Below are 26,610 nucleotides of genomic sequence, written 5' to 3'. Positions count from 1 at the left end.
GCAGGTCTGCTAACGCCTTACTGTTTTAACTGAATAAAATGCCACACAAAGTATGTATAACAAGGACCGGTATCCGCAGGAACTTGCCAAAACAGAAACCCCGTGCATCCCCCGAGGAGGGTACAATGCTGAGCTGCAGGAAACCACGGCGAAGGCACACTGCCTTTACGCAAGGGAAGTTTTATGGGCAATCTCACGTCTTACAGCATTTCTCTAAGATTCATCTTATTGACCGCACCATATTCATTATGTCATGTGATGAAATGACATATGAGACTATGCAATGCAAAAGAGAGAAAAGAATCTGTATTTTCTCAGTTCTTTATTAAGACTTTGACTATTAGAGTTTCCTCCTCCTTACAAAAAGCAACTAATGTTAAACTGCTCCTCAACTGAACCCCTTCTTACCAACATCCCCCCCCCCACCCCCCTTCTCCTCCCCTGACCCTAACACTCCTCTGGGAAAGGGAAGCAGTAGTAAGATGTCTGTATTTCACGTTATGATGTTGTTTAAAAGACCTTTTTCATGTCAAGGTCTTACGCTTTTGTAAGTAAAGAGACAAAATCTAGATGATTTTTTTTTCCTCCGTTGCTTTCAAGTTTGAATGCCTTCTTCTGATATAAAAGAGAAGAAAGTGAAGAAAGTAAATCCGTCATTGAGAAGGATAGCGTGAAGTAAGATATAATACATATGCCATACATGATTTAGAGGATTCTGGCATAAGAACTAAATAGTAAGGCTCTGCATGCAGATTCATCGATAATGCAGTAATTTATGTGACAACATTTAAGAAAAAAAAAATTATGAAGGAGGAATACACAAAAATAAATTTCCTTCAACAGAGCCTAAATTTAATAAAGCAATCTAGCAACTGCCAGTGAATACCAAAACTCCAGAGTGATTAAATAAGTAGAAGCATAAATTATGCACCGCAGCTAATGAACGTGCATGCAATTTGGCAGAGCTCTTCTGCACGGAATGAAATGTTCCAAAAGAAAAGTGCCCATTGCACTGCGAAGCCTCCGCAGTATCGGCACAGCACCACCCACGCGCACGCAAACCGTCCCGTTCCTCGGGTGGGTATTTCAGTCTCACACCGCAGGAGGGTTTTTCCCTTTTCAACGCTGTCCGTTACTGGGAGCGCCTTTTGCAGTCCCGCTGGAGGGACAAGCTGAGCGTAGCAGGCTTTCTCCGATGCATTCATTTTAACATACAAAAAGGATTTCCTTCTCCCCCCTTCTCTTTTTGAAAGATTAAGGCTAATTTAAACAGTGCCCCAGTGGAAATCTAGGATTTATTTTCCATACTCGCTTTTTCCACTTAAAAGCACCAGCTTGAATTCACAACGCATTTATCACGGTGTTTAGCATCACCGACTAGCACTATTAATAGCCTCCCCAATTTCTAATGTTAACATAAGTTTCCTCACATATGTACACGCACACATTTTTTTCTTTGCCGTTTTAAAGGCATAAATTTACGCTGGCAATTTCAAATGAATTTGAATGGCATTAAAATGGCATTTCAATGCGACAAGCGGCTCAGTCATTCCTTCACCCACCTAAGACGCAGGAGACCAAGGTTGGGTTCGGTGTCTGCCCACAACTGATTTCGGTAGCTCACGTAGGCCCTTATGTTCACAGGTATTTCTGTGTTATTCCCTTGTAAAAGAGTCGAGACTTACGTAACTATAATCCTTCAAACATCTGAGCCTGGAACTTTCTTTCCCTCTGTACCTTACTTTCACCGTCTTTAAAATTCATGTTAGTGAGTCCTAAATTCATCAAGGTAATGAAGGAAGTGCATGCTAGAAATCATGAGGTGGTAGGGTAATTTTAATCTAGCTGAGACTGACAACTGTCAGGCTCCTTTGAAAATCACAGGTTTAAAAATAAAGTCTGTATTATTACCAATTCTGGGTGCGAAGGAATCAGAGCATTATAAACAAAGACCTGATTTTCTATTAATTGAACCTGTGCTACTTCCATTAACATGAACAGGATTCAAATACCTTTCATACAAACCCAGTATAAATTTCTAAGTCCTTAATTCGCAGATTCTGGCTTTTTTCTTTTTTTAATTCAGTCCCAAATATCTCAGCTGATGTGGTGAATGAATCTGCGGAGCACCAGAATAGGAACTGAGCCTTCTGACCCAGCACAGCTCTGGGCTCAGTCCGAGGGCTGCAGAGACAGGTCCTTCTTAAATAACTGGGACCACTTCACAAGACAGTCTGTTGTCTTTGCTATTCAGATGATGCCAAGACTTTCCACTCGAACAGACAAAACAACCCCTTTCCTTATTTAGAGTCACAGAATTGCTGAGGTCGGAAGGGACCTTTAAGATCATCAAGTCCCACCATTAACCTACCCTGACAAAACCACTTCTAAACCATGTCCCCAAGTACCACCATCTACCCTTTTTTTAAACACCTCCAGGGATGGTGAATCCACCCCCTCCCTGGGCAGCCTACTCATAGAATCACGGAATGATTCTATCATCACGATAGATAGATTATCATAGAATGATTCTATCTTTATTGAATGATAGAATCACAGAATGATTCTATCCCATTTCAATGGGATCATCAAAAAATGAATTTTCTTTAGTAGCCGGTTAAATACAATATATTTTATGTCACGAAAGGGCTGATGGAGGTTTCATTGTACAAAGGGTCCGGTCAGAAAGAAGACGTTGAAGTGCTACGATGCAGTGGGCAGCTAACACGTACACGAGTCGGAGAGGAACCGAGGCAACGACACCACACCTCAAGACAGAGATGCAGGTAGCCCGAGCGCTTTAAAGTACTTTGTATTCGTAGCGAGAGCAAAACTCCATGAGAAAAAAAAGACCATTTAACATACGTACACTTTGCAGCCTGGGAAACACATTTTAGCTCTTACCTTCACTCTTCCGATAAGCCAGAGGTTGCAACGGAGCCCAACGAAATATCCCACAGCTTTTGACAGCGCAGGGCTTTATTCTAAGCAGCAGGCCATCAAGGCATAAACCTCCACACAAAGCCTGTAAGGCCGTACCTCGTGAAGCACGACTAATGTCGGTGGCCATAACACACACCCTTTAGTTGCACCTACAACACCCACCAGATTCTTCCCACCTTCCTTTTGTTTAGGCCCAAACAAGCATATTTTGCCAAACTCAACACTTCCCATTGAGGTAACCTATGCCACCAATTTCCTTCCGTTTTACTTATTCATGAAGGTGAAAAGGTAAAGCCATGTTTTTCTTTCCTTAGTTTCACACAGTTTATGGGCACCGAGTAACTACAGTGAGTGCCACTGCGGTGCTACTGCACATCTCATTCAGAATTCAGAGTCGGGCAATATCCATCACTTTCACAAAGTTTAATCTAAAGAGAATGTGGGGAAAAAAAAAAACCAAACCAGAAAACTGAATATAATCTATGTTTCTCTGAAGGGGAAGGGGGAATTTGGATACCCAACACCACTAGAAAACGATTTAATGAATTTTCACCTTCTCTTCAGTTTTCTAAAGTTACAAACAAGTCAAGACTTCCCTAATTTGAAGGTGACATTGGAGCTCTCACTCTGCATTTACCCAAATATTTTGCTTTTTGAAGTTAATTGAATTCACTCTGACAGCAAGTGGACCGGAATGATACCTGTGCAGCCTTCTATCAAGTTGCAGGAACATCAGAATACTACCCGAGATGCATTTCTTTTTTGTTCATTTTCTAATTTATCAGGCACAAATTCCTCTACGCAGTGACCCCAGGTGGAATGCTATTGCTCAAGATGCCTGAAGGCAATGCAGGCTACACGTCCGCCTTGGCTACCTAAAAGCCTTCTCATATTTATTATTTCGCCTGTACTAAGCCTACTGTTCTAAAAAGGAAGAGCAATTGTCTGACAATATTCTCTAACTTCTGCTGCACGAGGAAAGCACTGGATCTATGTTATCCTTGGGGTACATTCGTAGAAGTCAACAAGCCTGGAATAACCCACACAAGTCTGGTGCACAATGAAATTTCTGTACCTTTATGCTGCAGAAATAATTATAACATGCGAGGTAGCTGCTTGCAAAGAATTTAGAAAATGTGGATTAACCTTACCCTAAGACTTCTAGGATAAAACTTTCAGTTCAATCCATTTAGATGGTTCAGTTTAACCCCTTTTCTCTTTAAAGAGATTTTTGAAGTGACCGACAGAAATAAGGCAACATAAAAATCATAGAAGTTTGACCGCAAACAAGCGGTTTGTAGCTTTCTCTTTCCTGCCTCAGTCTGCACCTGGAATTCACTGATGTCCCCCTCCTTCCTCCCACCCAGGGGCTATCTGCACTACGTACAGCATGGACTGTTTCACACACGGGGTGTCTTCAAATGGGCATATAGAGCCTCTCAGCACAACATACGCATCTTTGTATGCTATTCTAATTAAAATGATTACTAATTTATCTTAAATTATAACTAAATCACCAACAAGAACAGCAACGCTTTGCCATTAGCTCAGTAAAGCAGTATTTCCCACAACTTTACTACAGGTTTAATTCTGCTGATCTCATTTCTCCTCTCCCAACAGTGGAGAAATACCAGGGTTTAGAATCAGGACTCCTCTGGACTTCTACCAGTGGGGCAATTAAAACCGTACTAAAAAGGTGTGAAAGACGAACTTGCTTCACCACTGTTAGACCAGAAATTATCTTACCTCTAGTTTTGGAAAACAGTCCCCTGCAGATCCAGCTGGGTCCCTAGTTTACTAATTTCCAGTCTTCCTATTGTGACTTATTAATTATGCAACAGGCACAAACAAACAAAAACCAGTTTACACACAGGATTGCTTTTTAAACAGTCGCACATTACCCTGAAAAACAATCAGACACGCGCTGAAATTTATCTGTGTGACCTTGAGCGATAATTAATCAGATCTGCTGTGAATCATGACTGATTTATTTCAGGTGACCTTCCAAGGCTGTGCTGTCTAAGAAGTTTTACAGGGAAGTGATTAACGACAAGTCCAAAGCTTGAGAGATCTGACACGTGCCTTATGGCGGTGGCTGACCCTCTGCCTCTGTCCCAGCGCCTCCCAGGAGGGGATGGAGAGCTGATTTGCGTCCTCTTTTGGAGGACCTAACGTCTAGCTAATGTGGGCACGTGCCAACAAGGCATCCTTGCAGCACAAACGGCCAACAGCATTCAGCAGAGCATCTTCCCTCTACTCAGCACTGGTGAGAGCGTGTGGATCTGCATGCAAGTCCCGTGTCCACCCTTGGGCTCCCCGGGACAAGAGAGCCATGAACACACTGGAGTGAGCCCAGTGTACCGTCACAGAGATGACTAAGGGACTGGAGAATCTGCCATATGAGGGGTTGACAGAGTTAGGGCACTTCAGCCTGGAGAAGAGATCCTATCAATACCTGTACTTAAATCTGAGAGGGGCAGAAGGAGCGGGTAAAGACACAGTCTGGAGCGGACACTCTGGTGGGCGGAGGAAGGACAAGAGGCAATGAGCATAAACTGAAAGAGAGAAAATTTCACTTGAAATTCACAAAGAGCTTTTTTTTACAGCGAGGGTGTTCAAGCACAGGGGCAGGCTGCCCAGAGAGGCTTTAGAGTCTCTGTCCGTGGAGGCACCCAAACCCCAACCCTGGGTGACCCTGCCCTCAGCTGGAGGGTTGGAGTAGACCATCTCCAGAGGTCCTCCCCAGCCCCAGAGATGCTGTGATTTTGCAATGGACTTTAAAGCTAAAAAGACTAGATGAAGTAGTTTCCAAAAGACAGAAGAGTTTGGTACTACCCCCACATATACCCCTTACTGAACATCAAAGGGAATGAAACTGTCTCTTGAAACAGGGTTTTAATGAAGATTATATTGGGACTGCATCTTTTCTGCAGTAAACACGGCTGTTCTGTGCAAAACGGCCACGACAGAGCACGCACAAGGGCACAAACTGAGCCATAATTTACTGCTCGCATAGATTTCCTACTGTAAGGCCTCCCTCCACCCGCTTCTCTGTGCTTGAACTTTGGATGAGCCGAAGCCTCTCCTTTGCCTCTACCCGTCGCTACTCAGATTCAGATCCATGTGATAATGGCAGCTTTATTTTGTTCTAGCGCTCTTGCTCAGTACCACAGAAAGATGTATGTAACTCTTGCCGGCAGTTTCTATACACTTCGCAAAGCAATCTTCCTAATCATGATCTGAAGCAAAATCCAATTACAGGCCCACTCTTCTGTCCATTAGATTACTATTAGCCAAGATAAAAGCTATTGCTTGTAGCACTGCCCTCCCTCTCTGCCATCCCGAAACCTCCCACTCAGACAGCTCTAGAAATACTCGCAACACACGCTGCTGTGGAAGGATCCATCAGGAGGAATATCTTCCTTTCCCGTTAACAGAAATGAAGGGACCGGCTGCTTTTGTAACGGATGAGGTACAGAATCATGCTCATTACAGCCCAGATCTGAGCAGAGCTCCAACCCCCATCGCTGTCTCCTTCCGGCACCCACAGGGGCAGTCAGCCTTTCAAAACCGCTCTGAACTCCACAGTTCCCACAAAAGTCCTCTGGGGTTTGATGCTTGGCGCTGAGCGCTTTTGATTAAAAACAACCCTGCCCACAACCACAGCTGCTGGAAAGTCTGGCCGAGCATTAACGAGTAGATACAGGAACACTCTTCTTTCTCCTGCATCTCGCTGACCTTCACCACTGTGAAGTGTGGCCGCGATGGATTCACCGTGCAAAGACCAACGGGACCATCTCGAGAGCAGCGAGGGAGTGCAGCACAGGTCTACACGAAGTAGCCAGCAGGCACGGTGACACAGAGGGAACGCAGTCGGCCACAAGAGACAAATGTAGACAAAGCAGCCCCCAGCAAGCAGGGGAGCCCCTCTCCCAGTGCGCACAGTACCTGCTCACCTCCAGTCTCTCCCTCTTTGCCATAACCCGGGGGTGACTTGGTTCTCTTTCAGCCACGCTCCAAAACACAGGAACAGATATAAGCTTGATGAAGCAATGTAGACAAGGGGACGGGGCATCTAATTACAATGCTAAACCTGGCTTTGCCACTTGTTTCTTGTGGGATCTATCGCTTCACCGGTCCGTACCATTCCCCTCTATATCTACTCGTCAGTTCAGAGCAGTTCTCCTTAAGCACAAAGCACAATAGGGCCCTAATCTCAGGACACCTCAGCATTCCTCTAGTATAAATAATAACGTGCTTAATTATATATGCTGATAGAGTGAAAAGATTAGATAAACACATTTTACATAGCCCTAGCAATGAGCCTCCTGCTCTGAGAGCTCAGAGATCCCTTTGAGCTGCTCCGGTGGTGAATCTGATCCTTTGTACATGAACTCCCTTTGAAGCTTTCTGATCCTTTCCCACTGACTCATGCTCATAACACTTGTTCGGGAATTATATTCCAGCACTAAGTGGAACAGCACAAGTCGTTTAAGATAATTTGCCATCTATTTAATTGTACCTATATGCCTCGGATATATCCGTAGGGAATCCTTTAGTTCACTAAGGTCTTTTCCCTTTTTCACCCTTATAAAGTAAATATATATATATAACAAAGGTAACATTAATCATGTCCAAAGTATATAAGAGATCCAACTCCCTGAAACACATTACACTTGTTAAGGATCTTCGCTAATTTTCCTTGACAAAGATGTCTGGGGAGATGCTCATCCTCAACAGACACATAGGAAGTCCACTCTCTAACAGAGAGGTTTGAAGTAGCCCATTGCATTTCTTACGATCATCCACAGGTTACATTCCTGTGCAAAATAGCTTCATGTTGCGTTGAAAAAAAAGAAAAAGAAATGAATGAAGAAGCAAAGGGGGGGGGGGATTTATAAAGAAAGCTAGAGGCCTATTTTAACAGCAGTTTTTCATGCGCTTAAGCAAACTTTAGGGTTTTGTGTTTATCTTTGATGTTTCTCCAGAAACTTCAAACTGCCAGAGGTACAAGTCCCATGAAAGTCACGAGCAACTACTGGATGTTAAAGTTGCTCACAGATATGCCATGCGAATACAGGTTTGTTTGGTTTTAGATATTTACTGCCTTTAGCACAATGAAATGCGACACTGCTTCCCAGTGCTAACTCACGCTTCTTTTTTAAGCTCATGAAGCCAAGTGCTGCATCCTTGGCTTGTTGAAGTCTCAGTACCACTCTGCAGAGCTGTGCTAAACTCTGCTTGTTTAGGAAATGCCTGGCCAAGTTTTTCCCATTTGCCTATAGCACTTTTAGTTTACCCATCACTACGGTTCTGAGCACCCAAGGAAATTTGTACAGTGGTCGGATCGGAGAATTCATTCCTGTGCAGGCTCAGGGAAGAAACAGAGTTTCCAAATTGCTTCTTTTTATAGCCCATCAGTGTGTTGCACTGCTACACTTGGGTATTTTCCTTGTTGTATTTTTATGTAAATGTTCATATGCTTTGACAGAATGTGGATTGATAATTTTTTTCAGCAAAACACATCTTTAATGAGTATATTTGTGTCTATATATAGTACTATTTAATATGCATGGAAACTTCATAATAGGGAAGAAATTGCAAAGGGTTCTCAGCACGCTGTAGGAATTATTCAGGGTTTTAGAATCCTCTCTTACAATAACTCAGCTGAGCAGCTCATTCCATTCAAGGAGGATGGTAGAGATTTCTTCAGTTAAAAATATGGCTAATTTGTACAAACAAACTGTTTTGTTTTTTTTTTTTACATGAAAGAATGCTTTAAGAATTTCTCATCTCAAAACAGTGTGCAAAGCTCAGACTATTAGTAATTAATTTCAAGGGTAGGAATAACTTCATCCAATTTTATAGCATGTGTGGATGCACACATGTAGGTAGTGTTTGTCTAAGCGTCTAAGATCCGTCTTTGCAAGTATTCACTAACATAATTTTGGAAGACCAAATCAGGTTTTTCTTAGTGATGGACTGTGGGCTTTGACTGCCTAAATCTTTCTACCATTTGCTAAATCCTCTGCCCAATAAAAATAACCGTAGGACAAAGCCTTATGATGGTCTTCTGAAGTCAGGGAACAAAAAATTAAAGTTTGGGGATTTGGGAGGGTTTTTTTGTGTGTTTGGTTTGGGGTTTGGTTTTTTGGTTTGTTTTTTTTTTTTTTAGCCTAAATGCATTCTAAACAGTAGGTTTCTCTTTTATGCTAACTATGTCTGGGAGAGAATGGAAACACTTGCTGAGAGAGGCATAAATAGCTTTGATATCAAAGGCATTGAAAAGCTTTATTTACATTCACTCTGTGTGAATACCAGCTTCCATATGGTCAGACCCATGGATTACAGCTCTGTGGGGGAAGGTGAATAGGTTATCTAGAGCTTCTTGTACAAATTGTAGTCTTCCAGCAAGTATCACAGTTCTCAGCTGCTTCTGTTTTAATAGTCTATCTGAACTACTCTATCATTCAAATTTGTTGCGAGCTGAAGTAACGTGGAGTTGCTCTAAACTAAGGGAAAAAAAACTGAAAAAAAACTGAAGAGAAGGAAGGTGGAGGAGATTGGGTTGCCCTTCAAGATCATTATAACAAGTGTGTTTTCTCTCCGGTGGGGATTAATGGAGGGGGACTATTAGAAACAGAAACAACAAGTGGAAAACCACTTCAGAGTCCTCTCTGTCAACCTTTTCTTACGCTGCTGTAATACAGTGAGACAGCATAATACTAAAGATTGGTTGATGGAGAGCAACGAAGCAGCGGTGGGGACACAGAGGGAAGAGAGATGAATTAATACACATCAAATGCTTCCACTTCTGGCCCAGCCAGCACGCTCAAAGTCATCTGGCAGAACTGGACCTATCTCACCAGCTGGAGTCCGCAGCACACAAGGAAAGGCTGAGGGGATTCAGCTTGTTCAGCTGGAAGAGGAGGAAGGTAACGGGCAGGAGGGGTGCAAGCCTCGAGCTACGGTAAAGGTCTACAGAAGGTGGGGCCAGACTCGGTTTCAGGGCTATGCAATGAGAAGACAAAGAGGCACGGAGGGAAACTCTGATTGTACATATTAAACAAAAAATTTAAAAAAAAATACCAGGAGAGTGGTTAAAGACTGAAATATGGCCCAGAAAGGCTGGCGAGTCCTTGCCAACTTTCAGACGTGTCCTAAACAAGACCCTGTACAACTTTATCTAGCTTTGAAATTAGCCCCGATGAGCAGGAGGTTGGGTTAGATTACCTCCAGAGGCTGCTTCCAAAAGAGAGCTTTCTTCATTTCCATGACTCTAAGTTCTTCCATCCTGTTAAATCCTAATGTTGCCATGAAAAATATCACATCTTACGGCGATATAAACAAGTTAACATGGTACCAAGCCAGAAAAATTAACAGGATTTCAAACAATGGATACCTGCAGACTGTTACTGCCTTCAGAAAAGCAAGAAGCTCTCAATACACACTGGGAACATCTCAATAGCCTCAAGAAATCCACTTTCTCTGATATGGCAATATCAAACATGAAAGCCTCTTTACTTTTCTGTAGATTTACATATAATTTTTATAATTCACTGATCTAGCAGATATTAAAGCTAGCTAATGATAACCCTTCATGCTATTCTTCCATCAGAACCTTTAAAGCATTATTTACAGCCAGAAAGAGCTTTGCTTTGATTGCTGCCTATTTGAACCACGGGGTGATCAGGCAGAAATAAAACACAATTCTTTCCGTGCCTGTACAGTTTCCCTCATCTGATGCCTTTGAAAGACTGAAGAAACAAACTGCACAGAATTTATGCTTTGCTTTGTTCAGCAAAACAATTAGCTCTCTCAGCTCCTTATAGAAAAATGCCAGGAACTGTCATTTGGAATGCTGTCTCGCTGTCTGTGGATCAGCTATGCAACGGGATGGGTGTATTGGCAGCGTGCTACTAATTAGCCCCAGGCCAAGAGGAATAATACAACTTTTGAAAGGAGCTAAGCAGAGCCGGCAAAGGAGCCCTGTGCTGCGCTGCGAGTGCTCAGGCACAGAGCGAGAGGCACAGCCCGCAGCGGAGTCGGACCTGGGAGAGGCAGGTTAAGAGCGCTGAGCACGAACGGGGTTAGGACTGGGATTTGTTTCACCTAACTCTGCTCCTAGTGTAGGAGCCGGGCTTCCTCGCTCCTAAGGCAACACTCAGAAAGCCAATCTGATCTATTCACTGAAAATCTCCGAGGACTAAAGTCACTACACTCCTCATTTTAAGCCTTTCATTAAGTAAGAATTCAGAGTTTCATTAAACACGTAACGTTTAGCTCATCCTGGAGTTTCAAACAGCGCTTCGCAACTGAAAAAAGTTGAAACAGAAAAAAAGAGAAACAGAAAGCAGATAACAACAACATTCTGTGTATTTGGTTATTTTTTTTAAACTCATTATTTTTCTGTCAATCCAATAATAACTCATAATTATTACAAGCTTGAGATCAGCACCACTGGTAAAAGATGTTCTTCTGCGCTCTCCAAAATACTCCAGTAGCAATTGTCTGTTAACCCGGGGACTTCTCCAGCAAGCCAGCACAGCGCTTGTGCCAAACAGCTGATTTCCATGCAGCTGCATGATTTCCCACAAAATTATTCACAGCTTGGTGATGGAAGAGATAATAAACATATGGAATAAGATGGTGAGAGGTTGGAGAAAAGAGGGCATAAATAAAAAAATCAAAAAATGCCAGCTGGGGAAATAGGAGAGAGAGTAGGGACAAGTAAGAGAAAAACGGGATCAAAGAGACAAGACTGACTTCGTCAATTTTCTGAAAGGAAATCCCTCTATAACGAAGAAAATTAATGAAACGGGTACCAATCCCAGGCAGCAGTAACATTTTCAAAGAATACTAATGTAAGTAAAGAGCTGAAGTTTCATTTTCAGAGCCTCTCCAGTTGCCAGTCCAGAAGATAAATCTCAATGAAAGCATATGTTATGAGCCAATGTCATTTTCAAAAATCAGCTTTCACCTGTCCTGTCACTTTGTTCTGGAAGAATGAATCTGGAAGCTGAGCTATGTTAAGAATTAACTGAAATCATCTTGCAATATAACATAGCCCACGGTAGGAGTAGGAATCTCATAGATCAGCAGGAACTACATATAGAGAACGAGAGAGCTACACACATATTACATCTACTTATCCATATGTACGACTCTTTCAGCCATTTTAATAACTGAAATTCACAGGAAAAGGAACAAAACACAGGCAGTGAGGGGCGTTCTGTGGTCTTGCCAGTGAACACAGCACCTTCTTACATACCTTTGCTTCTCATTTCCCATAGAGCCTGAGGAAAGTACACTTAACTGCTAGAGGGCAAGAGAGGACAGAATTGCAGGGATGGACAAATTAACAGCAAAAGGGATAATGGAGGAATTTACGAAGTCGGTGGAATTCTGCGGTTCTCAAGCAAGCCAGCCTCTTGCAGATGTGCAATTCCGACTATACCATTTCTAGCAAAATCAGGCTGGAAAAGAAGTCCAAATACCAACCGCATTCCAAAAATTTTGGCTCAGAGAAAGACTTGACAATTACCCTGTTTTTCGAATGTCGGGATGGAGTAAGCAAAATGTTAACTTCTCTCTTGACACCATGGGGGATCTCCAGTCCCATTCATACCCACGCCATCTGGGCCGCCCGCCTTCTGTTGTGCTGACTTCCCACTTCTGGAAACAGTTCCTCTTGCTGGAGGCAGTTCTGTTTCCCAGAAATGCCGCTGTAACATGGTCCTTGGCACAAAGAGGCACCAATCTGAATGATGAATGCCCACCCCGGAGGGTTTATTCCAGTGTACTGCACGCATGAAGAACACAGTTTGCATTCTGCAAGTATTTACTGCATCTCTGCATAGGCCAGGCCAGGAAATTAGAAACTGCACTAATTTCCATTTGTATCAGCATGAGTCAGCTTAAGTAAGTCGACATAAACCACAATGGAACAGACACACACACCAGACTTCCACCCGAAATCCTCTACAATAACATGTTCCAACTAAATCACTGCTGCTGGCGGCCTTGAAATATTTGTTCAAGTTTGACTTTCATGTTAAAGAAGCCATTTCTCAGGATTTTTAGCTGTCCCAAATTGGCTAGGACAATGCAGAATTCAGGATATTTTCTCTAGTATCCCGCAGCAGTAGGATACCAGAGACCATACATCTTCAAGACAGTTGTTTATCCCAGACTTTCCCTTAGGGCACAGGGTTTTCTCCTCCTCCTGTCCTCAAGCCACAGCACTGGAATCCCACTGATTCTGAGCACAGGGACCGAGGAACAGGAGACTGGGCATCAGGCTGCACCAGGGAGCAGCTTGTAGTTCGTATAGGGTTTTTAATTAATACCTGGTAATACTGCAAAAACGCTCTGAGATTCCCACCGAGTAGCTCCCAGGCCGAACACGGGCTATGTACACCATGAGTCTGCGCACTGGGTATCCCTCAATCCTGGTTCAAAACATCCCGATGAGAGATTACGGAACGACTGTGGGATTCTGCATTGTGTTCTCATCATCCCCAGGCAGGACAGAGATAGGGAACATTGCAAGAAATACCACTCCCCAAACATCTCAAAGCAAATTTTACAGACATAAAGGTTGAAGTAGTTAAAAAGAAAGTAAGTTAATGCTTAGTATCTTGCAAAAACATCATTGCCTGCTTCTGTGCTGTCAAGAAAAACTGTTCTGAGGACAGAGGATGAAAGTAGCTTTCAAACACCGAGTAAAATAAACTGCTGAAATTTGTAAAACAGTTTAACTCAAGTGTTTTATTGCTTAGCTAACACTAAAGCAATGACTTAAAGTTCATACCCACCCTGTGCGAGAGTAATTTCAATGTGTTTTACAGAAATGTGTTATATTCTAATCGATAAGAAATCCTGTAATAAGTAACATCTATAGATAATGGCTTTACTCGTCTTTTTTCAAGATTTAGAAACAATGCTCCAAAACACAACAGTGTGGGAAAGCAAACATTTGCTTCTGTGCTCTGCCACAGACATCCAATGTGATCCCGGGCAAATCATCGAATCTCTGCGACCCCTGGGGGAGCACTGCCCTGGTTCTGGGCACTTTGTGAAGAGGAATGTCATCATATTCTACATTTTTAAGGTAGAAGAGTATGACGAATCATAGAAATGCTTATGATAAATAAATATTCCCAGATGGCATCTTGCTTCCTCTGCAGGATGCAGTGAAGCCCCCCCCTCCCAACAGCAAAGGCATTCTTTTGGGTTGAGAAATCATCGTTCTCTGTTTCTCCCTCTCCAGTCTCTGCAGTGGTGTTCTCATTCTTGCCAGATGCCAGACATACCGGAGCCCAGCTGCACTCCTCTGCTCTGCTACTATCACCGTAAATCTTTTTTTTTTTTTTTTTTTTTTTTTTTTAATAGAAATCTCTCCATAAATTACCTGGAGCTACCTGTTTGAGTATGAAGTGCTGCTTAGTTTACAGTTTCTACTGGCACTGAAGAGGCAAGAACCTTTTTAATTACTAGATAGCTGGAGTTTGCATAGTAGTACTGATGGAGTCTAGAAAAATGCTATAACTTAAGTGCTCCTTGCTTTGTATTTTCTTATTTTAAAGCACCAAATGGCAAAAGCAGCTTTATAAACTGCAGCTTGGCGTGTCACCATTCTTCTTGTTGAGCGCTGAGTGTGCAAATCAGCTCCTTATTCCCAGTTCTGACAGAAGCTCTCTCCATATAACAGGGAATCAGAGAAACCACCACCAGAGAATGCAACCCCGGTAACCCCGGCCCTCACCGCTCTGTAGCTCCCTCCTTGCACCACCACGTGCCAGAAAACAACCCTTTGAATTACTGGTTGAAATGAGAAGGAATTCTAGGGCTGGAAGATCCCTCTTCATCACCGCGATTTACAACGGGTCTGAAGGCTGTGCTAAACAGAGTAAGCCAAAGCACATGACGCAGCACAAAACAGAGCCACTGAAGTCAACAGTCTCGTATCAATACCAGCATCTGCTTTAAATTAACCTCTGCCTCTATGTTTTGGGTTTTGTGCGGGGTTTGTTTTGTTGTTTGCTTTTTTTTTTTTTACCATCACAATGGGCTGTACATTGCTCACGCAATTAACACCCCAAAAGTACGATGGTCACACCCAAAGACGCTGTACACCGATTTCTCTCTCCCTATTGCCATTAGGACAGCTAAAGACCCAACGCATTCAAAAGCTTTTGGTGTGAGAGAGACCAGCAGGAAACCACATTACAGACACATATTTCAATGTGAACTCTCTTCAGGCCAGGCCCCTCGCCTGCTGCGCGTAGGACCGCTCTAACGCCTTCAACACAGCTATACTGATCGCCCCCCAAAGGATACCGGTATGGAATTGGCATTTATCTTCTGTAGGTGGATGAACTGCTGTCGTGCAAGATGTATTTTAATAGTGAAGGCAAAACTACCATTGCAAATCTACATCATTCTATTTTACAGTATCACTTTCTTCTCTTTGTCTGATAACTGTCTTTTTCTTCCCTTTATCTAATTCATTAAACTCCAAAGCAAACAGAGAATTTCCCTACCAATTTCAAAGGGTTTATGAAGCAGATCCTAAATGAAGCTAGATATACCTTAATTCATCTGTTAAACCATACTATTGATTTAATACACATGAACATCCCCTTCACCCTTGCGTACTCTAGCTGGATCAGGTTGGATCAGATTATTCAAGTTGGTACAGTAGAAGTGTCACTTGAAGGCAGAGAGAGATAAAGGATTAGCTGAACATTTTGACTGGGAAGTGGGTCATATTTTAACTTCTGTCAGTTCAAATATCTGACAATTCACACTGGCACCCTGTGTTTTATACAAACTACTGAGCTGAAGCAGATGGAGGAAGAAGTTCGTGCTTGAGAATCGAGAGGCTGGCAGATAAGGAACACAATTAAATCTTTGCAAGTTTTCCAGATGCAAAGTATTAACAAAATGTTTTGTTAACCCAAGCACCTCTCTCAGTTAACTTTCTGGTCTTTTCATACGTGATCAATGCCAGCAGAGGAGAGGCGAAGGGGTTTACCGACACTCCTTCAACTGGTCATCTGTGAACCCCAGACACGAGGTAAGTGTGCCTGCTTGGAGCTTCTCTCCTCTGATTACAGGACTCCTGGTCTGCTACTGGTTTGTTAGGTACAGCACAGCAACGTAAATCCCTACAATTAACTTTAGTAATTCATTACTGCCGTGGGCCAGTTGGTATTACCATAATACATCCATTAGCAATACCAAAACAAGAAGAAAAAGTGAGAGAAGAAAAGTTCCAGCAATGGCTTATTTTGAAGCTTCTTTAAAAGACAATTTTAGGGTGCATGGGGCAATTCTGAGCAAAGCGGCTCTGAAAGCACTTTTTCAATAGGAATTTAGATTTGTCGTCCACTAATTTCAAAGTGGGGCTGTAGACAGACGTGCATAATGCACGGTGGAAAACGCTTTGGGGTATGAACGGTGCACACATGCAAGGTGAACTCAGGCAATTGCGCCTTTGCTTGCGTAAGTCAGGTGGAACAGTCTGGACTAGGAGTGTTATTTTCCTTCCTTTTGTCAGGAAAGCACATGCTGTGGTGGCGGGAAGCCATGCTCTGGTTTGCACATCGCAGCCCTGCAAATGGCTTAGGAGCCAAGCCCCCTTTTATTTTTCTCCTCCCTAATAGGAAGGTAAGGCATTATTTTCCCTTCCAGAGCACGCGCCAGCAGCAAGGATCTAACGCAGTTAACACTATTATGCCTTTCTTCTTTAGCTGCAGTAGCAGCAAGGAATCCAGCTACCTGTGCAGATTTGGGCCTCTCTCCCTGCAAATTCTGGTTTCACTGACATCAGTGGTCCATCACATCTTCACCTCAATAACGCTGAGACTCTGTCCTTACATGTCTCTTCCAATGAATAATCCTCAGTTGAGTGCCGGGCCTAAATCCTTGACCAAAATCCTTAGTGTGATGCTCATTCCGATTCTTCAGGCCTCGCTCCCCTTCACTGGAGGTCCACAACAGTGCCCCATCACTTGCTATCAGAGACAACAAAGTCACAGGATCCTTTTCAAGCGGATCTGGCTCATTTGCTACTCTCAAAATGAGGGATTTTCTTTTGTCTCTAATGTTCCAAACACAACACTCATATGCAAATAGGCACAGCCTTTCTCTCCCGGAGAGAACTATGGTCAACTACAATTATTAATTCTCCATTGTTGTTATGACTTTAAAACTGTTCTTTAAAGCCACTGTGATCTCTTTCAAGCAGTAGAGAAAAAGAGCACTTTAATCACTAAAAGTGCATTAAAAATTCAACACTCGAATCCTGCCTAATAGATTGATATTTCCCATGAGCTGTCAGGGTAAGAGCAGCTATTAAAAATTCACTTGTCCACAGGCATGTTAAATCTACCTGAAATTGGGCTCCGCTTGTTTGTATGTTTAAAGAGACACTTAAATTCTGATCTATTCACAATTTAAATAAATCAGAGAAATTTATTTGTCTTTTTACAATGTTTTAAGACCAACTTCCACCTCAAGAGCCAGCAGACACTGGATCCTGCTTGTCCCTTCCCAAGTGCCAAGGCTGCCTCGATGTCCTTAGCTTACCCCAGAGAGAGCACAGCGCAATCCCTACTGCACTGAGGGATGATTCGAAGCCATCTTAAACTCCCCAAATTCTGCTTTGTCACCACAAACTTTTCCATTAGCTGGGACGAGGCCTGAATTAGAGAAGAGAGACAGACATCTGCAGAGAATCAGGAAGCTCAGCAAAGGTTAAGTTAGCCTCCGAAAGCACGCACTCCTCCCCAGGGACTGAGCGGATTTAAGGTACGAGGTAGGAGGCCAGGCACAGTCTGAAACCGGGTAGGCGCAATCTACCCCTTCCTCAGCTCTTCCATCCACTCCTTCACACCTCTGTCGACACTGGCAAAGCACCAAGAATTTCAGTGATGGACACATGTTATCTAAAAAACCAACAGAACAAAACCCACCAAATGAAACGCTACAACCCCTCCCAAAAGCCAGACTTCGGTGGTGGCACAGCTCAAAATGCTATTTGCGGAACCCATGGATTATTTTTTTCCCGGGATGCAATGCTGGCTTTCTTCCCAGCCAAAGCAGCCCTGCTGCTGGCAGGGATGCTGATGTGCTACGCAGGCACCGAACTGGAGGAGTGCCCTCCTCAGCAAGCTCACATGCAAGAACAAGAGACCTCAGACAGGACGTAAAAAGAAAGACTGAAGTAATATCGATTCACATGGGAAGCAGTCCTCACAACGGTTCAGCAGATCGATTGTTGTTGAGATGTATTTTTTTCGTCTTTTGCCCTATAAAAAGGGAGAGAACCCGAATGCCTTGAGTCCTGGCAATGTTGGACATCTTGTAGCTTTCTGATCGTAAACAAGTAACACACAAAATTTAATTTAGAGGAAAATCTGAACTGTGTTTGCCAGTCTAAGTGAATTCTCCTATGACAAAGATTCTATAGATAGCTTTCTGTTTCATTTCATGGTATTTCTTCCACCGTGATGTTACAACCAGAAACCACACTGGGAACAATTTGGGATCGAATAGAAAATGATAGTGTCTAGACAGCAGCTATGCCTGAAGTATTTCCGAGGAATATAAAAAACAAGCATTACAATCAGCTCTAATAGCTAGAAGTTAATAATGACAGTGTTAATTTTAGTTTTAACTGACTCAAGGTAGGTATTTAAAACCAAAACAAAAGAAAATCAATGACCTGGAATAGGAATTCTAATTTTCAAAGCCGGACAATTATTAATAATTTATATTATTCAATTAATACTGACATTTCTAATGAATAGCATACTTTATGTCCCCATCTGGTATTTAAACATATCATTCATTTTTATTCTTAAGAAATAAACAGAGCTGCAAAGGGGTTTGATGCACAACTAAAAGGAGAGTGAAATTAGGCAGTGGATTCGCTTTTGCATTTTAGAAAAATCATTCCCTTGAAAAAGATGTATTTTTTTAAAACGCTGTAAGGATTTAATGCCTTGTACTCCATCTACACACCTTCTTTTTAAAGGAGCCTGCCCAAATTTTTATTCACAGAACACCTTCCCTGACTTTCTGTAGTGCTAGAAGGTTGGTTAGGTGCAGATGTTCAAAAGGTCTTCATGCAAATATTTACACTCAAAAATACTCAACTACTCAAAAATATTCCTACAAAACCTTTTTTTGCATGTCAAAACGGGCTGCCCTGACCCAGTAAGAGCGCCTTACAAGAATATGTCATGTCAAAACACTCGCAAGAAAATTTCAAAGCATTTGGTTCTACTGAGATCAAATTAAGTCAAAATGGCAATATTTTGTAATTACCTGTTTCATGAAAAAAACCCAACATGCTTTGATTTGTTTTTAAAACAAATATAGATTTGAAATGTAAGAACTTTATGTTTTTAATGTCAATCATGTCTTGCCAGAGCAAGAGCAATAGCCAGAGCTATTTGGGTCCTGTGGGGTCAAGCATCTATCAGAATCTATTCCTTTATGTCCAAATCAAAAGGCACATTTTTAAAAGAGCTCATCTAAGTTTTGCAGCTCGGTTTTCACAGCCAAAGCTGCTTCTTGACTTTTTCATAAATACGCAAGAAAAATTAGAAAAAGAAGAAAAGCATCCAAACACTCCATCCTGAAAGTGGCAGAAACCTTCCCATTAGTGAAACAGCTTCTGGCCTCAAAAGTGATCGTTTCAAGGGAACAACAGAAGTGGTCTTCAGGGTCTCTAAACCAAGTGGCTCCATCACACACTACCCTTTCCATAATAATGCCATTATATTCTATTGGTGGAGTCTCTGCACGACTGCCCTGATAATGAAGTCCATCAAGGACGCAGCCTGCCTTCTGCAGAGCTACTGGAGCAGGCACTGCCTGGTGGGGAGGAAATCAATGACTGCAAAGCAAGCACCCTGGTGGCTACAGTGAGGAGTTATCCATTTTCTTCCCAGCTAGACAGCAGCTGCTTCAGTCGCTCTGTTAAAAAAAAAAAAAACAAAACAACAAAGCACAAACGCAAAAAAACCCCAAAATAAAACAAAAACCCACTAAAAAGAGGGGAAAAAAAAAAAAAACCCAAGAAACAACAAAAAAAATCCTCCATGTAGCAGCTGGCCACGACATCATAAATCAGGGTAGAAACATTCACAGGAAGGAATCTCATATTCATGTCAAGCTGAAAATCCAGATTCTTTCAATAAGATTTCCATTTTTACCCAGTACAATTTCCAGATCTTCAACCTTAAACACCAGGATGTATGTTCAACTTTACACACGGACCTCACTCTGCTGCTGCAGACAGCTGAAGCAGCTCTCCAGATATGGAGCGCTCTCCCATCAGGTCCGTGCCCGGCCCACTGTCTTCAATGAAGTATATTTGATTTAACATTGGTGAAACGAGTCATCTATTCACGGCCTGATTTTCCCATTAATAATAATAATAAAAAAGGAACTCATATCTGTAACTGGGCAATGAGCAAATAGAAAATCATACCCACAGCTTCAGCTCCCCCAAAACGTGCTGCTGGTGCTTCTATCTAGCATGTGAGTTTTTAGCATTGAGCCAGACCCTGACCTGGTTAAAACAACCACTGAAATGGATGGTAACTGTGTCAAGTTTTTAACCGTGGTTGCTCCAAGACCTCCCTCTGTATGCATTTTAACTGTTCATCTTAAAGAAGGGCAAGAGAGACAGAAGCAGATCAAGATTTTGTCTAAGTAAATTAACTGCTTTAAGTATTCCAGTAGAGTTAAACCGGGACAGCACTTTTCAGAACAAGCATGGTTTTAGAATACGAGAATGTTTTTTAATGTATTTTCCTTTATAAAAAGAATAAAACTATACTAAGTTAAAGCACCATTACACTGAGAAAAATTATGAAATAAACACAAACTCATCCCTTAAAACCTCCCAGACAAGACCTACCTGGTTTTCCCATAGTTACTTTGAAAAGCAATTTGCAGAGCAACAGATGTGATTCACGAATCCTGATCACAAATTAAGTTTTAAACTTATTGTACATAATGGTAACCAGCCAGGTGGTATCTCTCTTGGACAGGCCACTAACACGGTGCTCGTTACGGATCAGGGTGACGGCATGGACAGGGCAGATGACCTCCAGTAAACACGCGCCATGGTCACCCTGGAGACAGCAGCTTGCCTGCCTGCCCACATACTCATCTCGCCGTCCTGGCAAGTTCACAGCACTAACATGCTTTTGTATTAAACTGTTTGTGCTTTTCAATTTGTTAGACTTTTAAATTAATAAAACTGCTTTCCCCTTCAATGGTACACAATGGATAACGAGAACAATCATCTTGAATCTGTAAAATATTCTAGGACACTCAATAAACTTGACACAGTGCATGCAAGCCCATAATTTGCAGGGGGGAAAGTAGCATATATTTCATATTTAACCACTGCAATTGTCAACTCTGTGTACATGCATCACTGAAAGACTAAGTGAAGAAGAAAAAAAATAAGAAACTAGTAAATACATTTATTTCAAACAAATGGAACACTAGGCAGTCACATAGACAGCACTAGCCTAATGTAATATTTAATTTAAAGCTTCAGCGGCTATACTAGCATTACCAAACAAAGGTATTTTATACCACAGAATAAGACTGTATGGCTTTTATTTTAATCCTCTGCTATTAACCCATTCCCTACATCAGTTCTGAACAGGGCCAAGTGGAACCTAACACAAAAACTAAGACAGCCCATGCAAATTTTCGTCCTCTTTATCCTCTTTCACCTTCCCGGAACTTCTATCAAATTAAACTTGCCGCTTTTACTTGGATCCAGGTAAAGATTGACGTGGGCTTACTACCTTCGGAGCCCCCTGCCCGCTCGCCTGCCTTTGGGGTGGCAGGAAACTTCCTGCGGGAGCCAACAGGGTTAAGCATTCTTCCACAACAAGTTTTGACTTTCAAATGGAAGCCTTCAGGATCAAGACAAATCCATCATTCTAATGCTCAGAACTAAGCTGTGGAAACCAAAGGAAATGAATCCGTACAGTGGATCATTAGCCATGCGTGGAGCGTTTCTCCTGGAATTAATAGATGCTATGTCATGCCTTGGGAATACTTTCAACCCGTTCCCAGTCAGCTGGAAAAGGACAGAGGGAAATTTCTATTCTTTTTTTTTCCCCCCCGCTGTGCTCTCTTTCTTCCTTCCTGCCTCCTTTTAAAACCCACACTGCTGAGAACTTCTCCACAGAGTAATTCATAATCTAACTCTATTAAAGTAAGTGCTGCTACTACGTGTAAACACAAAGATGAATTAGCAAAACAGCAGAATACTACTAATGAGGAGCTGCAAGCTCTTTCCAGACAGGGGACTGTCTTGAACTGCATGTCTGTCTACCCCCTCGAGATCAGCCCTCCAAAGCATCACAACATCTGCAGAAGAAAACAACAAAAATAAAGTCTGATTTTGCTGCTCAAACGCTATCGAACTTCAGTGCCTCTTCTGCTTTCGGAGTGACCATGAAAGCAAGGAGCGCTGCTTACTCCTGATCATACAGCAGTAATGAAATCGGTGTAGAACCACACATCCACTAATTGACAATTAGCATATGCTTCCTTTTACCTCAAGGTTTCAAAGTACTTTCTGAGCTTTAGGATACATCTCGGGGACCCATTAAACAAACGTCTCCTTTTAGATTGCTCAACAGTGTCGTGATCTGGCTGGACAAGAGGAAAAATCAAAGCCGTGAAACATTCACTTGTGTGAAGACCCGACTCGCTCAACCTTAACCCCAGGCTCCAGCCCTGCCGCTTTCTCGGAAACGCTCAGTTATCTCAGTACTTTTTCAGTGTCGAGCTTTTCCCCCTCTAACGCAGTCTGTGTAGCTTTAAACATCTTTTGTTGTCCCAAAGCAATGAATAACTGTATGCTCGCTGTGCTGTTTGCCAGTCTTTTTGGGCAGCGCTCTTGGTCATTCAACCTATTTTTCCAGTTACAAACATTTTCAGGTGTTCTTAAATAAGCAGATCTGGTTTGGCCTCTCCTTCAGTAGAGAAGATGGGAGAATATTCAAACACCTTCATTGCAACGGTGTTCCAGATTGCACACACCAGAGAGCAAATGTTTAATGTTAGAGCGCCCATGGGCAAAACTGGGCAAAACACGGGGAAGGGAGAAGGATGCCGGCAACACAGGCTCTTGACTGTACTTACAGAAAGAAACCCCAAAGGTCTGCTCCCTAAAACATTGCTTTTTGTCCTCCAAGTTGCATATCTCAAAACTGTGATGTTTTTAGCTCCAAGCGGTGCTGCTTTGCTCTAATGTAGCTGTAGTTGAGGTTTCTCAGCCCCACACAGACCAGGGACTGACAGCTGCTGTGACGAACCCCTTCCCATGGCGTTTACATGAACTGAGGGATTGCTTTCAGCCGTAAGTGTGCACCCAAACTAATTTCAGATGGTTATATCTACCCCATCTTTGCATACAGAAAATATTTTAAATTGCTATAACCAATTTAAAATGCCACCATTAGAGAGCAGACCAAGAAAATGATCTATGTTTCATGGACTAAAGTTAGTAATTCTTAATTCTACACAGGTTTCTTGCTTTTTGAAAACAGAACAAACTCCCAAGATGTCACTTCAAAACTGTTTACAGCTGAGAGGTATTCACCGTCCTTATGATTTCAATAATTATTGCTGCTGAATCAATCTATTGATTTGTGACTTCCAGTGATGCTAATCTTCCTTTATGCTGTGTTTCAAGCAATGGAAATACAGTTTTTACATATACATATATATACACACACATACACTGTATATATGTACAGACTCAGGAGCAAGTACTGAGAATGAGTAATTCTGATTTTGAAAACACGCAAGGGAAGCCAAGCCAGTGAGCTGAGAGAGAACTGTGGCACACAAAGCACGTCACTTGATACACCATTTAAACTTTGCAGTGAAATTAAAGCTATTAACATCAGCCTTTTAGCTACTTGATAAGCCAAGAAAGATGACAATAATACCTTAACTCTAATACAGCTCGGTATATCTCAAGGCCCTTTTTAAACCGTTCCAAAATGGAGGGGATAACATACTATGGACTATGAGCACAAGAACGAACCCAGCTCCACCGCCTTCCACGCTAGTCCCCGCTCAGCAGCCTATACTGGTGCCGTCCTCTTTATAATTGTCATTTTGTCCCACAAATGTAAGTCAAAGGTAAGTCAAAATTCGGCTTAAGGAGAAAAGGCTCACAACAGGCTCGCAGGCACTGTACGTTCGGCATACACATAGGGATATTGAGATGCTATAGCCACTTAACTCCAGGCTGTCTCGCCTTTGCAGCCATAAAATAGAGATATAAATACTGTTCTGATCTAAGGAAGCTGTATGTTTCCTCACTTATTATGCTACTGCTTAGTTCTTTTCCTCCTCTATAGAAGTAGGTCACTGCTAAAGACATTTCAGTGCTAGATTACACTGGCTATCTGTTAACTAGTTTGTAGGTAGCCAAGTAGACACCTTCTATCCCAGATCATACTATTCCACTTGTTTCTCCAAATAAATCCAGTAAACATTAAAAGTACAGTTGTATATTCTAGGGAGATAATTCTTGGCACATGAAAATATGAGAGCTGCCAAAAGATTTTCTAATTTGTTCACTGCTATAACAAAAGCATTCCCCTGAACTGGAACCGAAATTGTGCAAGACCCTGCGTTCCTGTAATTTGAAATGAAGGGAAGAACTCATCAACACGTCTGCTCAAGAAAACAGCGCATCTTTGATCCCCACTGGTAACTCATGCAGATTTAACTCCTAAAGTATGCAAACATTTATTTACAAGTGTATTATCTTAGGTACTCAGACGCCAGCAATAGCCATAATGTCAAAACCACTCCACTGAAAGCAAACTGATTCTCAGAGATGCTGGGAACAGACACCTTTAAAAATAAAGAAATAAATAAAAAGAACAAGCTGTTGGAAGGGCAACGGATGCAAGTTCAAGATCTCCTGATTTTATTCCAAGCTTTCACCAGTGACTTAATGAACAATCACAGACAAGCCACTTCATGTTGTTTCTCAATACATTAATTAGGAATAAGACACTCATCTCACATACAGTTCTACAGCTGAAAGGCGCTAAGTGGCAAAGGTTTCATTTTTATTTAGTTTAAAAAACCCCAACACCTGCAGATACAAACAATTTGCCAGAATTCTCCTCATCAAAACAAACAGCAACTCCCAAAGAATGCCAAAAGCAGTAACAACAAGCTTTCTGTACACCGAGTGGCACTGTGCAGATGAAAATTCATTTGCCATGAAGAGCTACATATTTAGGGCTACGCTCTACTAAGTCAGAGGGAAAAAGCCTCAGAAAACGTAGCAGTAAAAGTTTTTCCATGCCTAACTATTCAATTTGAAAGAGTATATTCTATATAAAACCACAGACTTGCAAGTTGCCAACACTCGAGATTCTTGCTGAAGGCAATTTGCTGTCCATGCCGCTATGAGATGCAAAAGGAGGAGTCTCAGAAGCCCAAGCCATCAGAACACTCCTGTACTGAGGTACAGAAGCCAACAAATGCTCAAGTCTTCATCTTACAAAGCAACGAGCATGTCACAGCATTCCTCACGCAGATGAGATTCTCTATGGTGGCCCTACACAGGCCTTCATTTAGTATCCCAGTCCAAAGGTTGGAAGAAGGAAGGGTTCTGCTTCAGTTCTACACAACAGAGGACAGGTACAGAAAAACGGCTTAACTTCTTACAGTGAACATACAACAGATCCGAAACTGGTTACGTCTTTGATCGTATGTTTTAAAGATGAAGCAAAACCAATTTAATTATTGTCATAGCTTTGTTTCATTTTGTATATTCCGTTGTTGAATACTCCATCTGTTGTAAATTAAGATAAGGCATATAACAGCTATAGTTTAACTGGCTGAGTGTAAAGAAAACTTCAGAGCCTGCATTTAAAATCACGTTTCACTGGACAACACTGGTGACATTTTAGCAAACAAAACTTTCATCGAGTATACATTGTGTCAATTCTATCGTCTGAAAGCTTAAGCTTTGTTCTAACTAAACACCACACCGGTATTTGCATCAGTTCCAAAAGAACCAGCCAGGATGATGAAACGTTTCAGCTAAGGAAATCTCCTTAGAGGTATCAAACTCTGCCGTAAGCTTCAAAACTTTTTCAAGACAACAAAGCTGCAAAAGAACTCTGTCCTGTATCCAGAGAAATAAGCTTAAACATTTTGCACATTCATTAGTAATTTGCTGAGTTTTGACATGGCCACTCACCTTTGACGGATGAAGAAAAGCCGGAGCAGAGAGTTCAAAGCCTTTGTGTAAAATCTCACCACTGCCTGGCAGAGCCTGCAAGAGAAACAGAGGTTCCTCTACTCTAACGCTAAACCATTTTCTGCCCTGCAGTAAGTGATGTCAGCTTTGCGAAAAACCAACAGGAACTGCCCCTCCTGGCTTTGTTAATGCAACCCTACTGACGACACAGATGGCTGTTGCTTTAATTGATTCTATTAACAGCTGTACTAGATACCACATCACAGGTGCCTTTAATATCAGAAAGGCTTGTCTAGCACTGCAGCACACAGCGTATTGCAGGTGTGTAAAATTATATGGAAACATAAAAGATAAAATGAATATGTTATTAA

The 26,610-nt window shown here is 42.1% G+C and overlaps 1 protein-coding gene across 1 annotated transcript in view; it reads right to left on the bottom strand.

Annotated features, from left to right (window-relative positions):
• Positions 1-26,610, bottom strand: part of LRRTM4 (leucine rich repeat transmembrane neuronal 4) — a gene marked incomplete at both ends in the record, with an annotated part of 226,485 nt that overhangs the window by 54,436 nt on the left and 145,439 nt on the right. Inside the window, one exon of the mRNA XM_082495845.1 lies at positions 26,240-26,314. Within this exon, the coding sequence (XP_082351971.1) occupies positions 26,240-26,314 (75 nt within the window). The remainder of the gene's footprint in view (positions 1-26,239; positions 26,315-26,610) is intronic.

Source organism: Vanellus vanellus (assembly GCF_965231255.1).
Source record: "Vanellus vanellus genome assembly, chromosome: 26".
Classification (NCBI taxonomy): Eukaryota; Metazoa; Chordata; class Aves; order Charadriiformes; family Charadriidae; genus Vanellus; species Vanellus vanellus.
This window is presented reverse-complemented; position numbering and strand designations above follow the sequence as displayed.